Source organism: Cyrtonyx montezumae, unplaced genomic scaffold (genome assembly GCF_038088225.1).
Source record: "Cyrtonyx montezumae isolate F1298 unplaced genomic scaffold, pur_monq_1.0 scaffold_17, whole genome shotgun sequence".
Lineage (NCBI taxonomy): Eukaryota > Metazoa > Chordata > Aves > Galliformes > Odontophoridae > Cyrtonyx > Cyrtonyx montezumae.
In genome coordinates this window covers 12,107,731-12,126,114 of record NW_027071903.1, presented here as the reverse complement: position 1 = coordinate 12,126,114, position 18,384 = coordinate 12,107,731, and the positions used below count along the sequence as shown (strand labels likewise).

Here is an 18,384-nt window from a genome sequence, read left to right as displayed (position 1 = left end):
CTCACATCTACATCATTATGAGAAACATAAGAAAATAGATGTTGTTGATCTTGACATGAAAAATCACTGCATACTGAGGACTATTTTTTAAATACATATTTTTATACATATGATGTTGACCTATTAATCATAAATCCTTAGCAATAATGTTTACTTGAGAAAGATGGGAGAAGTTATGTTGGGACTTCAAGTTCTATTGTCGGGTCCAGTGTATTAGTACTTGACCTAATCTCAAAGCTTGTTGAAGAAGTTCAGTGATTCTTGCAAATGTTTGTTAGTTACAAAGAGTTGGCATTAAATGGTGCAGGAAGAAAGGATATTGCCAAAGAATAAGAATCTTGTCCATGTTTCTTTTTTCTTGTACTGAACCAGCTCATCTGAGGTAGTAATTGAAAGCTTTTCTTTTGGTATTCTTTACTTTTATAGGTACATCCAATTTCTCTGTTAGAGGAGATTTCTTCTTAACTTTTGTTTTACATATTAAGTTTAAATAATAATATTATTCCTTTCAAAATGTAATTGTGCAAAATAACTGATCAAGGCAAACTATTTTTACTTGAATAGTAACTAGTAGATAAGACAATGGCAAAAATAAAAAGAAAACAAAGTGAAAACCTTAAAAAATATTTAGATAAAATACTTCAGTCTGCATCATACAAGTGTAAAATAGTTGCTTAAAAATTAATTCCTGTCATATGTATATATCCACCATGGGTCACATAATGTGACTGATTTTATATTAGTAGTGAAGTATGACATAGTAGCTCTGCTGTTTTTTAGCAGTCCCGGATTTTTATTTGCAAATATTTTTTTGTCAGCTTCTGTCTTCGCTTATAGTGTACAATTATGAGGGTTAATTACAGCAGACAAATTTAAGTGAACACTTTATAATACAGGCAATTTTATTTGGAGTTGATTCCTAAACTACAGCCTGTACAAACTAGGTTGACATAGCTGCTAAATACTTCGGGGTGAACAAACCTCAGCATATCACTTAAAATACAGATGCTAATACATCTGTTCAGTGCAAGAAGAAAAGAGTTGTTTCTGAAGTAAGATTAGACAATGGAGCCAATTTCATTTTTTATGCATGTGAATGTAGAGTGCTTGAGGTTATTAGTTGAAACTGAGTAACCTTTCCAGGCTTTCATCTCTTTCTTTTCAAATTTGAATATGAAAAGCATATTCAAGTCAAAGACCATCACTTTAATGACATTTGGCAGTCATTTGATTTATTAGATTTTAGAAAAAAAATTCCTTTAAATATTTCATCATTCTATGCTAATCCTAGTAATATTGCCAGCTGAAGCCATGTACCTGTATTAGCAGAGACAGAATGGTGTGGAATTTTCTCTGTCATCCTAGTAAAATTTCCATGAATCTACTGAATAATAAAACAACCTTATTGAAATATTCAGATTTGGGTTTTTAGTTAAAGTGTCTTAGGATACATAATAAAAGGAAATGTCTTTTGAAAGGAGGGGGTAAAATTACTTCATCAAATATTGAAAGCGCTTGACAGCAATGGAAATTGTTCTATGTGATGGATATTTTTACAATAGAGTACACCTGCTTTTCAGTTTGATTGATTATATAATTTGCTTGGGAAAACATAAGCTATCTCCATAATAAATTAGTATATTGATTTGCAGTTCTGACACTGAATCTACAACACTGATCTTTTGAATATAATTTATTGTTTCAAATGACCTATATTTACCATAAAATCTCACTGAAATATTTACACATAAGGACAGTATTTTTAATGAAGTTGTGAACATGAAAAGAAAAAGTAAAAAAAAAAAAAAGTTTGACATTTCTATACTTCAAGCAGCTCTGTTTATTTTTTGATGACTCTCATCTTTGAACGCTTACCTATGTACATCAATTTTGAAATTGTAGTGGCTTTTCTTTATTTGAATCATAGTTACCTAGGGAAATATTTGACTCCTCCTGTCAGGTCTAGCATTTCCACTTAAGCACAATAAAACTTATTATAATGTACCTGTAACCAAATAATGCAGACATTGCTAGGTGGTATGAAAAAAATTCATATATGGAATAGAAAAGTTGTTTTCATTAAAGACAATAATAAAAGGTTCTGATGGAGACCAATTGGAATACTTTGTTATCATACTGTTATTTTTACCTTATAGCTGTATTTAATTTTACTAGAAAAGTTCAGTATGTGAAATTGAATTCCGTGTACGTACAATGTTTCTTAATATGCTTCAGTACTTTGTAATTTGATGTATTTTTACTGAACTAATTGTAGTGCAGTCTGTAGTAGGTACCTAAGTCTAAAAGTTTTCCTTCATGGGGAAAACTCTGATACCTTATCTTGTATAACCAAGACTATTTCAAGTGGCTATAGGAACAAGATACAAATGGCTTTGCTTGTAGTTAGAAATAATGGCAACTGGAATCTGCAGTTCAGAAATCATTAATACATTAAGATAGTCTTAGCTTATCCTTCTTCAGCAGAGTATGACTTTAAAAAAACGTTTTCAACACCAATTGTAAATCAGTATCTGTTGCAGAAATACTTCCAACTGCAAACCCTGGGGCTTTAGAATCTCATTGTATCCATGTCAAAATCAATCAGTGTTTATACAGAACACCCAATGTTTTACACATGCGTATGTTAGTTTGTTTTAGTTAACACTTCAAAAAATGAAAAATAATTTGTTTGTGGTTTACCTTTAAATAGGCAACTGAAAAAATACGGATTGAAATTATATCACTTGGTCTTACTGAGTCACGAATTGCAGAAGATGAAACGATACAACAACTGTTTGTAGAATGCAGATTATACAATTACATTGCAGAGGAGACCCCAGTGTCACTTCCAAAACCAACAAGTGGACAAAGGGTTCATTATAACTATAGCAATGGTAAGTATGATGAATTGCTACTTGGATTTATTTCCTTTTTAAAATTCTGTCTTAAATCAAAGCCAATCAGTACAGCCTATGTCCTTTATGTGATAGTTGGACTTGTATGTATACCAGGTGTATTTGTTTGGTCCCCAAATATTTTCAGAGCTGTTACAGTTTGTCTTAAGAAATGCCAGGAATACAACCAACAATTGTAAACTGTTGAAGTATACTTGTTTAAGAAATGATGATACTGCAATATATTTAAACATACTCTTATTCCAGAATTTTTTAAATTAGACTTCCCAAAACTCAAATCACGTATTCTTTCTGAAAAAACGTGATGAAGTGATGTCTTTATTGGTATCTGATGATACAGCAGGTGAACATTCTGTATAACCAGATACAACTAAAACAGTTCAAAAGAAATTTTACTTGACCATCACTTGGGATTATTCAGTATTCCTTTAATATGAATGTTTTGAAGTGGTTCATTCAGTAATGTTTAATGCTACTACCTCGTTGTTTTCTTCAAACTACTTAATCTTGCATCCTTCATGCTATTTTCTGAAAAGCATGTGAAAATGGTTTGTCAATACATAATATAATATACACTAATAACATCTGAAGAACTATTGTAATGATTGCAGAATAGCTCCTATTATTTTTCCAGCAATTTCATGGTATTTCAATTACTTATTCATTAACCTTTCTTTTTTTTTCTTGTCTATTAAATTCTATTGCATTTAAGAGTCAGTCTGAGTGCTTCAAGTTGTCTTGAGCTTTGATTAAGGAATGCATTTTTTACAGAGAATATCTTGGAGAAGATGAATCAGTTTGCTATTTGGTAAACACCAGTAATAGAGACATTCATATTAAGGGTTCTTTAGAAATACATATTTTTAAGTGGTTTTGTAAGTCATATCACAGTCTGATCTTTAAAACTGCAAACACCTATAATTCTGATTTTTAAAAGGAGACTGCTTTTTTTTCCTTTACTTATATTCTTCTAATATTCATAAACTATTGAATTACTCCGAAGTTGAAGACTGAAATCTCTTCTAGATGTCACATCAAGACTTTTCTTTGCTACATGTGAGAGAAAATATAGACTGTGTTAAAATGTTTTAAGTTAATTTCCGTAACTTTGAGAAAGACATGAATCTTTGTATGGCTTTAGGAAAACAAAGCAAAAATTAGAAAAACTATGGACTGGATTTCATTCACTGAGGCTTACTTCGGTTTAAACAAACGGGAGTCCTGTCATCGTATGGGAAATATGAATAAGGCATCAAATAAATAAGAATTTTTTTTTAATTTAATAATCTCCATCTTGGTAGCTGCTGTAAACAATTATCCAAGTATGCTAGATAGGAAGCAATTACTGAAATGAAGTTTTTAAAACCACATTGAAATAACACTAGCACTTAATATCTCTTTGTTTTTGAGTTGTCGTTGTTTTGCGTGTAAGAAACATTCTGACAGCATTTTAAAAAACAGTTATTTTACCCAGTCTTGTGACTCTTGTGTATTTTGGATATAATCTATGCATAGTATCAGGTTTTTTTAATTGTTAACTCCAAGAAATACAAGTAGCAAAACACAATCAAGTTAGAACAGATAAGTTAAAATGGGAAAGAGGAAACAGTGATAAATAAGGAATAAAATCTGTTCTCCTTCAGACAATTACAAAGTTTAAATATATTTCAAGCTGTGATATTGAAAGACACCATATCTGCTTAGCAGATTCTGATTCCTAACACTTTCTGAACTACTATAGTAGTGCTATCTTGTACCATTTCTGCTCATCAAAATTTGGCCTCATAGCTGCTTTTTATATTTGCTGCTCTATTTACAATTGTAGAAATGTTTAAGCTTTAATTTCTAACAAATAAATATCAGAAGTGGTTTTCGACTTAATTGCTCTGGGATTTTATTCCACAGTATTATGGTAACATGGTTGTTATTTGTGGAGTTTAGTTTAGATGTTGGTCTGCCAGTTTCTGCTTAAAATTAGCTTGCACATGGTTGGGGGGAGGTGGGAAATGAGTCTACTGTTTGATATTGTCAGTTTGAAATCCAGTCAAGATAATAGTAATGAAATCTGCATGTGTGTTTACTATAGCTTTACAGCATCTTTTATTTGTCTAATAACGTCTTATTAATTCTAGTTAGAATTCAGCATGTTGAATATTTGAGATTAATTGAATATTTTCTTTAATAAAAATGAGATTTGCATGAGGAGAAAGAAATGTGCTTTGCACTCAGAAGGAAAGTTAGTCTTCTGGATTTTTCAAAGAAAAAAACACATGTATCCATATATATTATTATTATTGTTATTATTATTATTATCAGCGTCAGTGTTGATACAGAAGACAGCTGGGTTTTTTTGGTTTAAAAAACAGATTGTTTGTTCCTGTATCTGTTAAACATCCTTTACTTGCATTGGTTCATAGGTAACATAAAAGAATATTTATGAAATCCTGCTGAAAAGCAATAGAATAGATCTAAATTGATCGGGACATGGAAGATGCTGTGAATTTCTCTTCTCACAAGTGGTTAGGACGTATAACTTGAATGAATTGTTTATTTTGACTCTGACTTCTTCACCTGGGAATGGTTAGAAGATCTTTTTCTTTCTTCCAAGGTCTTGAAATATAAACTTGAACAGGAGGTTTATAAAATTCTAGCCTTATACTACGCAAGTCTTTATTTTCCTTCACATAGATTTTATATGTATTGGTACCATAGTTTCTGAGGAGAGGAGCTGTTGTTTGTTAGTGGTGAAAAGAGCCATCTGAATACCAAGAATGCTTCCAAACACCTTAGTCACATGCATTCAAAGAAAAGGAGAACTTCCCAAATTGTGCTTATACCATGACTTCATCTTTGTAATTTGGCAACAAGGAAGGATTCTTGCTTTTGGTGGGTTTCGTTGTTGTTTGGTGTTAGGGAGTATTACAGATCAGAATAAGCAAGGCATTTTAACTTTTTAATGTAGTTTAAAATTGTGTATTGAAAAATATTTGTTCACAGTTTTGTCACAGTAGATACTTTAAGTTCAATGTAATGGTAATTTTATTGAAGGACACAGGGAGATGTAACTTACTTCGAGAAAACAAAGCCCATTTATGCTTACATGTAAATGCATTTGCTGATACTTGACCCTCTTAATTTCAGTGAAAGAAATGTTTTTCTTGTTAAAGCCAGAGTTACTTAGATTACCAAGGTAAGGTTAGTTCATAAATGTTAACAAAAAATGTTCCTGTTCACATAAATGTGAAAATGCTGAGATAGAAAGGAAGTTAATAGAAAGTAAGATGGATAGAAGGTCTGAGATACGTCATCTCTGTATGCAATGATATTTGAGAACAGGCAGCAGCAGAAGGAAGACTTAGAAAACATTCCAAAGGTTTTGTGTACATTATTCTTATCCAAGAGTTTTCTCAGTTAGTGTGTGATTATAAGGACAACCTTGAAGTACAATTGTAAAGAGACTGCAGGAGTGTTAAAACTTCATAACAGAAATAAATACACCACAAAGTGTATCTATTCCTTCACTCCATAAGTGCTCCACACAATATGAGGCGTTCTTTTATCCTTGTGATAAACCTCTCTCCTTCATCACATACACATTTAGCTCTGTTAGAAAGTGCATTATGAAAGTACTATACTGTAACACAACTGGCTAGGCTGTCATCTAGAATTGCAGTGATTTTTAGTAAGATTCAGGGATGTTGTAATTTTTCAGATCTGTGGTGCTTCTTTAGGATGAACTTTAGAAATTAGAATGTTAGATGCAAACTGTCACAAGTTAATGTTGAATGATTTTTGCAATTAACTGGCTAGAAATATGAGATGTTCTGTGCCTTGGAGCAATGTTATAATTCTAAGTTCAAGCAGTACTAAGGGGTGATATGAAAGCGAGTTATTCATCACTATGTAAAAATGTAAGATTCGTTTTTGCTATGGCTAATCATTTTTCCCCAGATTGTGAAAGGAGTTCTTGTGTTGAATGTTTTACTGGCTAGCCTGACTCTTTCCAGTGAGTTCAAACTCTTTAGATTTGTAAGTAGACATCCATTTTATAATTGTTTTAGATACAGGATTAGCAAACTTAGGAATTTCCAGTTTGAATTCTTCTGGGAAAGAGAAGAATCTGTTGATGTGGCTGCTCCTTTGAAGTACTTTGGCTGTCCATCTGTCTCCCTTCTGCCTCCCATTGTTTCCTGTGATGGCCCCAAGAGTACTTGGCCATGAGAGTAGCAAGCACATGTGGAAAGTCATGCGCTTACCCTAAAGAATAGCAGATGGTAGTAACAGCTTCTTTTAACCTGCCCAAGAAAGTAACCATGTTGTGGGTAGAAACATAGGATTCCAAGCACCAATGCTTTGCTCCCTGCTAGTAATGGAAAAGGTATTGAAGATTGCTTTCTTTGCTGGCTATTTTCTCTAAGTAGCTAGTTTCTAACAATGAGGGGAGCAGCTTTGGAGAAAATTGGAAAACTGGTGGCTCTACAAGATGTGCTAACTAGAAGAAATTTTTGATAGACAGAGATATGACCCCCAACAAATTCCTTTGCAAGGCATTAATGTGAGCCTTCTTATCTCTGTTTTGTATGTCTGTATTCTAATACTCTGCTTCTTGGTAAAATTAATATACAAGTTTACTTGGATAACATGTGAGAGCATGAAACACTTCAAAGATTTATATCAAATATCAACATTCAGGGAAATGAACCTTAATGTGATGTGGAGAAGGAAAGAGGTGTGGGTTTTTCTTGTTTTGCTTTTTTACTAGAGTGAAAGAGTTACTAGAGGAGAGTGAGGAACTTGAATAAAAAAGATTATGGAATTTAAAAAGAGATAAATTTCTAATTCCTCCTGCTGCCCTCAAAAACTAAAGTAAAATGTTTGTAGGAGCTGTGTTTGTTACTCAGAGCTATATTCATTCTGTCTGTCCTCATACATTTTTGTAGCTACATTACTAATTCTTTTAACATGGCTTTTCAGTTTTCCCATACAGATGTTTTATAATCTTTTGGAGTAGTTTAAGCTCTTGTAATACTTGTCAGTTGATACCATGTGCAAGAAAGAAGCTCCTTTCTTAATACAAGATGCCCAAAAAACTCCTTAAAGAATTTCCTAAAACTCTGTTCCTTATTATTTTATTGTTTTTCCAAAGCAAAAAATAGTCTTGCTGCCGGTCATGTTAATGGTAAAAAAAAAAAAAAAAAAAAAAAAAAAAAACAACAAAAACATTAAGTGCTCGTTCATGTGTTTGTATTTTAAAGGACAACATTAGAAGGCTCTCAGAGCATTCTCACACACTCCTCAGGCTGTGGATTTTCTTCAGTCCATTGGTCTAGTTGTTCCTCTTACTGAAATATTGTGGCAGGAAAGGAGGATTAAATTACTGAGGCTGTCAAAAAGGACAAGCATTCTGCCATAAGTTATCATTATCACTAGGTTCCTCAGTGGAAGAAAATGCAGTAAATCCCTTCAAATACAAAGCAGTAAAGACCACTGGCTTTTAAAATCATGACTGCTATTGCCATTAACAGAAAATGACAGCTATGTGGCATGCTTAGATGCTGCTTGTATCTTTTTTGACAGTATGCACATAAACCTGCCAGTGACATGCCATTAGATCACATGACCTTTCAAATTTGATTCTAGCATTATTGCTTTTCCTTAGGAAAGACAAGGGAATGAGATGTTTATTCTTCTTTGTTCTTTTCTCCATGATCCTCCTTCTAGAAGATGAAAAATAGTCTGTAAATAATTATATTAATTCCAATTTGCTTTGCAGTGATACATGTGGATAAGGCAAATAATCGCGCAAGAAGAGAGTATCTCAAGTCTATGCTTCAAAAGCCAGATCTAAATACTGACAGGTACATATTAGCACTGAAAAACTCCATAAAAGGTCTTTATAAAGAATGTTTAAGGTTTGCCTTTTGGCTTGTCTTGTTCCTTGACTGTACTGACATAACTATTGAACTGGAGAGAATTTTGTTTCAGCTGGGAGTGATACCTACAGTTTGAAATGCTGATTGATATGCGTTTCTTCCCTGGAGTAGCTTTGTGTGATGTGATATATCAGCCTCTTTTATTGTTGTGCTATGTGTTTAGTGCTATGTTTTGGTCTTTGTTAACAACCTTGATTTGCAAGAAGGTGAGTCTATCATCAGCATTCTATCAGTAATGAATTTTAAAGCAGCATATAGCAGAGTAGTACATCTATTACTTTCTGAATTTAAAGAATTAAGAGTGTGAAAGCTTTAGAACCTATTCTTTAGCCCTAAAATTTCCAAAAGTCTATTTATAATTTAAGTCAGAGGTCAGCTATTATATGTATCCATATCATAAAGAGTATAAATTAGTCTCGTCTGAGCTAATAATAAAAGATCTGTTCTTATTTTTGATTGAGTTAGCATACACATTACTTGGAGTAATGAATAACGAATATTGACTCTGTTTAGTCTTGAAGGTAGATCTTCTTTAAAAAAAATGAACTATTATTAATTTAAAGATTCATTTAATTTGCAGACAAGAACGTATGTTGATTCTATTTGAAATGTAGAAATTACTTTTCCATCTCTAAAATACTTTTTATTCACAAGTCATAGATTCACTCAGTAGTAGGATAGAGTAATCCCTCTTCATTCTTTTTCCCCTCTAAAGCTGAGTTTCATACCTTTGCCAGGAAATAGATTTTACTGAAATGGAGCAGTGCACTGCATGAAATGATCCTTGTGGGAATGGGAAATGTCACTAAAAGAATTCTGAGGTTTGGAGATGCAGAAAACATAAGCAAGCAGAAGGCTAGTTTTATCCTATAGAATAGGAAAGTAGATAATATGCTCCATTAAGAATTTAATGATATGTAAGGAAAAATTTTCTTTTTTTTTTTCCCATTAAGATAATTGATTGAAGGAAACAAACTAGTCCTTTCAGCTGCTATTTCTCCTATAAATACTTCAATATCAGTTACTAAATACTTACCAAATATATTGTGGATATATTGTGTTGAAAAGTTCAGATTTTTTTATGAAATAAGGTACAACAATACCAGAATGCTCTTTTTCCAGAAAAGAAGCATTCATCTTTTATTATCACTATCATAGTAATGTTACTAGGTAGGTTGTTTTATATGTTGTCATTGTGTGAAGATTCAGTTCTGTCTTGACTAAACAGCAAGGCAGGAAGTCCATCAGTAGACCAGCTCCCCACTTCAGTCTAGCAGGAGTACCATCAAGAAACAAAATTTATAGGATTGTTTTACACCAAATGTTCTCAGCTCTGTGCATTTTTATACCTGGCCAAATTATATCCTCAACACATTTTCTATCACAGGTCTTACGAACTAATATCAGAGCTTTTCCAGCTGAAGCAGGAACTGAACTTAACTTCAAGCTTAAAGGTTCAGGAAACCAAATTATCAAGGATGTAAATATCACTGAAAATTGGCCTAGCATGCTTTAGCCTGACACTTTATTCATGTGTGCCAGATTACAGGAGCAGTGATAGCATATTAAGTGTATTAAACTGTGTAGTATGATTTCAGTTGAACTTAGTCACAAATGTTAGTAATGGTACTCATAATGATGAATTCTATATTATGACATAAATAGATACATTACATGCAATCGTTGCTTTTTTTTTCTCCCAAAGGGAGAATAATTTTAAAGAATATCCTTTGAAACAAATAAATATTCTCAGCCCTTAAGGAAAAAAATTGTTATAATAAATAAAACTACTACTAAGACAAAGTTCCAAACAGTAACATAATCCTTTAGTTGAAAAATGAACTACTATGGCCCTGAAAATAACAAATTTCATAGCTTTATAAATTCACACATTTAAATAAATAGAAATAGATTGACAAAGCACTTTCATGGGAAAGTATTTATTAGGAGTAGGGTTTCCTGTTCATTAAGAATATCAGATTTCTGAAGAAACTTCATTTTTCATTGATTTTTTTGTCTTTATAGGGAATAATTTTAAATTTGTGGTTTTAGTATTTTTTCCCCATATTGGAATAAAAGGCTTTATTGACAGAAAATGTAAGAATATTCAGTATACAACGCACTACATTGTAGTATTTGCAGATGATACCTTTAAATAAGAAATGTGATCCAGCCCCCTTTTTCCCAGTTTTCACTGCTTATGTGGTTTTTCCAATTGATTTCATAAAACACTGACACTGAATTTATCAGTTTTTTGTTGGTGGTTTGTGTTCTTTTTTGTTTTTAATGTGTTATTTCATTTAAAAGTTATCTTGCATGGTTCAGTATTTCATTTTTGGCAGTTTTGCTCCTGCTTAGCTCTGTGTTAGATATATTCTACTCACTCAGGACACCTGTTGGAAATGCTTGTGTTATTTTTCCATTTTTGCCTCTAGAACTCTTTTGGAAAACAGCACTTCTCTTCAGCAGATGTCTGGTTTTAGCTAGCAACATTTAACATTCAAAATAATAAATATTTTTGTTAAGAGCCAAAGCCAAGCACTGAAGTAAAACCCTGAAGGAGTGTTTTGCAGTCACTGTTACTATGTGTAAAGGCTTTTAGGAATATTTGATTATGATTTGTCTAAGGTAGTCTTTCCTATGCACTTGGAGTTTGCATGTTTGATTGTTACTCATTTGGAATCATGCTTGCGGTAACATTTTTAGGTTGTAAAACTCAGAAGCCATCACTGTTTTAACAGTGTTGCCAAGACATACCAAAACAAGTAGTTTAGTCTGAATTCCTGTCATTTTGTCAATCTCAGGGTTTTTGGCCTTAGCACAAGCCACTAACTCAAGTCAGCTCCCGCACAACGTTGGAATTCAGTTTTTACTGAAAGACTGTACTTGGATACAATGAGTGTAATTTAAGTTCACACAAAAATTCAAACTTTTTATATAGTTGTTGGTCTGTGCTATTTGGGATCAACAAATAGTCTTCGTTTAAGCAGCATGATAAATAGACCAAGGCCTTAATGTCCAGGATGTACTTATGGCTAGTTTTTGAAGGGGTTGCTTGCTTGTTTTATTTTATTTGTTATTCGTGTTTCTTTTTAAGTGTAAAATAGGAGTAGAATAATAAACTAGGAATTGTATTGGAGTGCAGGAGAAGTTGCAGTGTAACATTCAGCTAAAAGGTGAATTCACAATAAAACATTAGCAATATACTGTTTTGAGAGAATCATCTTTTAAGTTCTTGTTTTAGAATATGTTCCTGGCTGGAATATGGTCTCCAAGCCTCTAAATGTGCAGTGAAAATTCTCAGTAACTTTCAGCTTAGTACTTAGCTCTTAGCGTTTGGAAATAATGTCTTCATTGAATTTAGTTAGTATTTCTGAGTTCCAGGAAATGTTGAATTTGGTTTGTCTTTCTCAAATAGCAATTTATGTCCCACACCACTCATTATAAAATCAAAAAGTGCATGGATTAGAATTTACGAAGGCTACGTCTGTGTTTTCAAGCAGTGAGGAGAGAATCTCTAGACCCAAGTGTTTGTTGCCAATAGTCTGATATTCAGTGTACGTAGATTTTGGGATGGAGTTCAGAATTCATCATACTCCTAGCTGATCCCATTGGCTGAGTGTCGTTTTTGCAGCAGAATGCATTAGGGCTACATCTGGAGCACTTCTAGTTTTGTCCAGATCAAAAAGAATCCAGTTAACATGATCCAAGACTACTTTGTGAGCGAAAGCACTATAACTGGGGACAGCTGAAAAGTTTTACTTCATAAGTGTGCTCCCCATCCAAGCCCAAACACTTTAATTAAGTGTGGCCTGACTGAATTAAAGTAGTTGAACTTCTCTAACAAGTTTTGCTATCAAAGATTTTAGCTAACACAATGTAGATGACATTTAATCTAAACTAAGTATTACTGCAATTCAATTGTGTTGTTTAAAAAAAAAAAAAACAAAAAAAAACCCACAAAATAAAAGAAACAAAAAAACCTGACTAACTTTAAGTGTTTAAATGAGTTTACCTAAAAGCCTGAAAGTACATAGGCATAAACTTGATTATATGAATGGGGGAAAATGTAAAGAAACTAAGTGACTTCTTATTGTACTGCTAAATTATGGTAAAGAAGGAGGGAAAATGTGATAGCAAAGGTCTCTCAAACTATTGTTTTTATTGAAAACATTGCACATAATTGTTAGAGAGATCTGTTTTAAGCTTAACTGGTGAAATAGAGCCTCTTTGCCTTTATATGTTTTTGACTTAATTTTAAACCCTTTAGAAGGTAAAATAATAATAATAATAATAATAATAATAATAATAATCTATTTTTAATTATTCATTCTTTTTTTCTTAGACTCATTTTTACAGTGGTTACTGATCCCCCAGAAGATGAACAGGATCTTGAATGTGAAGATATTGGTTTTGCTTATGTCAGTTTGAGAGAGATATTCCAGAAAGAAAGGGATGTCATTGAGCAAGATATTGATGGTAAGTTTTAAAGGTTATGTTGTTATTACCTTATGTAAACCGATAGTTACTAATTGGATTTCTTCTCTCTGCAAGAAATTCAAGCTATATTGCTTAAGTATTTGTTTGACGTTGTCTGAATAAGAAATTTCTTACTATCAACTAGAGGCCTCTCCATTAGTTTACAAAATTTTCAAAACTGTGTAATTTTGTTGTTCTTTTTTTCTGCAAATTATGTATTAAATAAAAGGAAATAAAAAACAGCATACTCAGCTCATCATAATCAGTTGATAAAACCAAAGAACTTTCAGGACATGCCAGCTTACAATCATTCTCTATTTTGTACAATATGCTTCATCCAATAAAACTATAAATATATATTACTTTGTTATTAATCTTATGTTTATAAATACTATATTGCCAATTTCTGTATTATGCTTAAACTGCTTAAATCCACAGATTACCTTAAGTTTGCATTCTCTATATAAAACATGTCTCTGGTCAAGATGAAATACCAGTGGCTTTGGTTTAGGTCTAGCAGTTTAAAGCAAGCATTCTTCTGTAACAAACTGTGACTGAACTTTCAGTGTGACTTATTAAAGCAAGATGAGGTGAGTAGGTGTGGAACCTTCTGTTTCCTGTGTCTTATGATAACATTTCTATGAAGCAGAGAAGGTTACTTAGTCTTTTTATAGTGAAGGAAAATAAATGTCTGGCTTAGCCTTTTTTGATCTCCAAGGTAGCAGGAACAGGACTATCTGTTGTGCATTCTTGTCCTTACCTGCTCCACTTCATTCTGATTCTCCATTATGTAATGCTGAGTAAAGAATAAGCTGGGAGCACATTTGTTAACAGTTATTCTCCTCTAAAGGTAAGTGAGCCAGCATGATTACCAGAAGTAGTGTGCCTGTGCTTGCAAATCACTCTCAACAACAGCAAGAACTGTAGTTTGTCCTGGTCAAACACTGCACTAATACTTCTACACTTGTGTGTCTGCTGACCATGCCTTGAGCAATGCAGGGCTGAATAGTGAGGGAAAGAAATAGCTTCTTATCCATTCCTATTATCATCCCTCATTTGCTGTTACTAAAATACTGGAAGTATTCATCAAAGTTCAAGGAATACAACGCAGAGAATTCTAAGTAGAATTAGATTTTCATATTCTGGAAAAATAATATACAGATTTGATGTAGTTCTTTATCTGACTGAACCACTTTATTATTTTTCCACCAATAATTTTTCTCCAAGTAGTTATACAGATGTGCATCTCTTCCAAAAGGGTATTTCATAGTCTTTCACTGGAAAATTGTTTTAGTTCTGGATTTCGTGGTCATTTTGTCATCGTTCCCATTTGATAAGATTTATTAGTGATGTAAATGTAATTTTGTTCTCTTGAAAGTAACCTATCTCAAAACTCTTAATTATGTACTGAGGTAATTAACAGAATAAGAACACTTGTTTAGTATTGGTTGTTTTTGGCAATCATTTTTAGGTAATGCCAGCTGCTTCACTGTTGAGAGGAATACTTCTTCCTACAGTCATAAGATATTCAAACTTTTTTTTACTTTATGTACATCATATCTGTGAAAGTGACAATACTGTACAGAAATATATTTATTCTCATTCTTATGCTCACTTCTCCCCATCCCTGCAGATACTAATTCTGTTTGACACTACTGAAACTTGCAAAGTCATCAACTGGACAGGATTTTCTAAAAAATAAAACTAAAAAAAATATTGGCTTCTTTTTCACCATACTAAGTTTGAATTATTCCAAGAGGGAGATTTCTAATGTCACTTGATAATTGAAACGCACACCTTTGGCAGTTAGTATATTTTACATACTCATTTAGGGTAATTTTGTTGCTGGATAAAATGGGATGCTAACAATCTGATCATTCTTAAAAGTTAGATGCTCTAAGCTTCTATTATACTTGGACGACTGGAGGTAAATGAGCATATACAATGGCATATGATAGTGTGTCTCAGAGAGATGTAGATAGATAAACAATATAGAGAATGGAGGGAACTGAATTAATATTATTTTCTGTTATCAATCACAGTTACTCTATTCCTTTTTTAAGCAAAAAGCATGATCTTCACTGAAGTTTCCTCTTCAAGTTGACATTTCACTGAATGATTTGTTCAAGGATATACAAAATTCATTGGGATCTCTAAGAATAGCATCAAGTCTTCCCTCTAATAGCTATGTCAGCAAAGTGATAGAAGGTTTATTCTGTGTTTTTCTTTTTCTGAACTTATTCTGACTGTCCCAGAAGCCTGGGCATTGTTGCATGCAGTATCACTGCATGTTCCCAGAGTATTTATCCCAAACAATTTAGTAAATACATAACATTGCTGTTTCTTTGCTGTATATGTTGCTTTGAGGAGATGTGCTGTCAGGATTGTTTGGTTTAAGTCAAATTCCTCCTAGAGTCACGTTAGACAGCCTCATTACTTTTTATGCAGGAATGGGAAGTAACCTCATTCTTGACTGTTAGCATGTTTTTAATCAAAGCAACAGAGAATGTGGCCCTGAGGGCTTATGTAGATACTGTAGAAGAGTGCAATTGTAAATCATGTTAGCTAATAAGTAAAAATCACGTTAGCTAATAGTAAAATAGAGTTTTTAAATACCTCTTTAAAATATACTTGCACAAACATGAAGGTAGTTAAATAGTTTAGTCTAGGGTAAATACCATCTTTGTCTATGCTTTGCTATTTTACAGCACGTAGAAGTCTACATTGCACCAAATGGAAAGAAACAATTTACTGTTTAAGTTCTGATAACTCTCCAGGCTGATTTGGCCTGGTCATATACACGCTGTACTAAATACATCCGTGTATTTTTTACTTAGTGGTATTTGTATATGTGTGTATATATCTTTAGTAGCATGGATACTGAAGTCTGAATATCTATATGTATGTGTTTTGGAAAATAAACAATTTGCCTAGGCAGTTTTCAAAGAGAAAGTTCAGTTTACTTGAAAATTAACTCCAATGCAAATGCTTTTGTTGAAGCACTTTCTCATTCTTAGAGTACTCAGCTTCCAGTGGGCTGAGCACTAGCTACTTCTGTTAATGTGAAAGTTGGTTGAGAGCTTTCTCTATAAACCTTGTAGAGCTGAGTGCCAGAATTGGAAGCTATTTTTTATTCTTTCAGCATATGCTAGGTGCCTTTTAATCTGTCAAAATCCTAAGCAAAATTAATCAGAACAAAACCAAAGCCTTAAATGAAATTACTAATGCTGTTTTCTGATGTTTTCTTTCTAGTTTTCGATTCACAAGCTGATAGTGCAGTAATTGGAAAGCTCAAAGTAACAGTGGAAGCCCTCCGTGCACTGCGTTCGGTCTACGAGGAATGCGAAGATGACTAGGAGGCATGAAAGGGAAGTTTGCCTACAGAAGTTCCTTCTGTAAATACATACTTGATAGTGCTTCAAAGATGAGATCTGTGTAATTCTTTGAGTATATTTAATGTATAATTTATATGAAAAGGACTCTTGATTTGTAGTTGTAAAGTTTTGTATACTTTTCAGTCTGTTTGTTTTTATATTTCCCCCCTAAGGCTAAGTATCTCTCCACAGTGGACAACGTCTTGTAAATAATTAATACCTACATGATTGAATGATGTGCTTTATTTGCATTTTCAACATTTTTTCCTACATAAAACAGTAATAAAAATGCAAGTCAAATTTTTAATTTTTAATAAAAAAAACCCATAAGCCTTAGAAAACTGATTAAAAATACTTTTATGTTATCCCTAATCACCCCGCTAAATGGAATGCCTGTGATTAGCCTCATTAAGAATTTTATACTGTGAAGATTTTATTAAAAGCAATATATGAAAATTACTTGGATTAATGTGTTAATCTGCCTCTTTAAAATGCTAATATCCATTTTATGCACATTAAATCTCAGTATGTGTTTTCTTTGATGCATACAGTTCCTATCAATTAAATATAAAAAATGAGGCTAGTTGGAAGACTTATTAAATTACTGCAACCTTTTTTTTTTCCAGTAACTTTTGCCCTTCTGCTAACATTATAATCAGCTGTTTATGATTATCATGATTTGAAGTAGGGGGAGGGCAGGCACAATAATTTTTCTATACAGTAAAGGATTTGCTTTCAGCCAACATCTGTCAAAGCACAAAAAGAAGCCATAAAGTATCAGATTTTGCTTCACCTAGTTTGAGCTGTAGGGACAGGCAACTGTGTTTTCATTTGTTTTCTATCACTTCTAGAACTTCTATCAGACAAAGAATGAATTGTTTTATCTGAATAACCAGTGTCTATCTTGGAAAGTTAATTTTCTAGCTTTTAACCAATCTCATTGAAGGATTTAATTGATATTTTTAATGGAGCTGTGAACCAGTGCTGCAAGAGGATTGTCTCTTGAGAACGAGGATATAATACATTTCATTTTTTAATTTACTTTTATATTTGTCATTTTCTTCAAAGGATTTTATGTGCTGTGGATTTCCTCTGTTTGCAAACAGGCTATGTTTCTTCATAAGCATATGTAAAGTATTCAGAGAGATAAGTAATTTATTAAAATCTACCTAATTTGCCGTGATATATTAAATCTCTGCTTCAGTGATCACAGACCATTTCATTTAGAGAATTAGGCATTCCCTCTTTGTGTGATTAAAGCTCTGGAAAATGAGTTCTTTGCTCCTATTTGTGAACATTCAAAGCCTGCTAATGGCAAGAAGATGGAATAGATTATGAGACAATTCATTACAGTTCAACAGGAGGGAAGAAAAAAAAAGCAGCTATAATGCAGAAATGCAAGTATGAATATCTGCATATAGTTTGAACCATCTGTGCTCTAATGGCTTCAGTAATGGCTCTTTATCTTCAGTAGGCTTTGAAATGACATCCATACAATATTAATTTGTTGATGTACATTATGAGGCCATTGGAATGAATATACTCTGACCACAGACATTTCTAAATTCCACCATGAACTGATGGTTGACTCCATTTTAGGACCTACTATCTTCAGGAGTAGTACTTCTCATCCAGCCTTTGCCAATCCTTGCAGTTTTTCATTCCTCTGGAGCTTTCAGGCGA

The 18,384-nt window shown here is 32.8% G+C and overlaps 1 protein-coding gene across 1 annotated transcript in view; it reads left to right on the top strand.

Moving 5' to 3' along the window:
* Window positions 1-18,152, top strand: part of RPGRIP1L (RPGRIP1 like) — a 59,401-nt gene extending 41,249 nt beyond the window's left edge. Inside the window, exons 21-24 of the mRNA XM_065733268.1 lie at window positions 2,711-2,894; window positions 8,689-8,773; window positions 13,194-13,327; window positions 16,580-18,152. Coding sequence (XP_065589340.1) covers window positions 2,711-2,894; window positions 8,689-8,773; window positions 13,194-13,327; window positions 16,580-16,683 — 507 coding nt within the window. The 3' untranslated portion in view covers window positions 16,684-18,152. The remainder of the gene's footprint in view (window positions 1-2,710; window positions 2,895-8,688; window positions 8,774-13,193; window positions 13,328-16,579) is intronic.
* The last annotated feature ends 232 nt before the right edge of the window (window positions 18,153-18,384 follow it).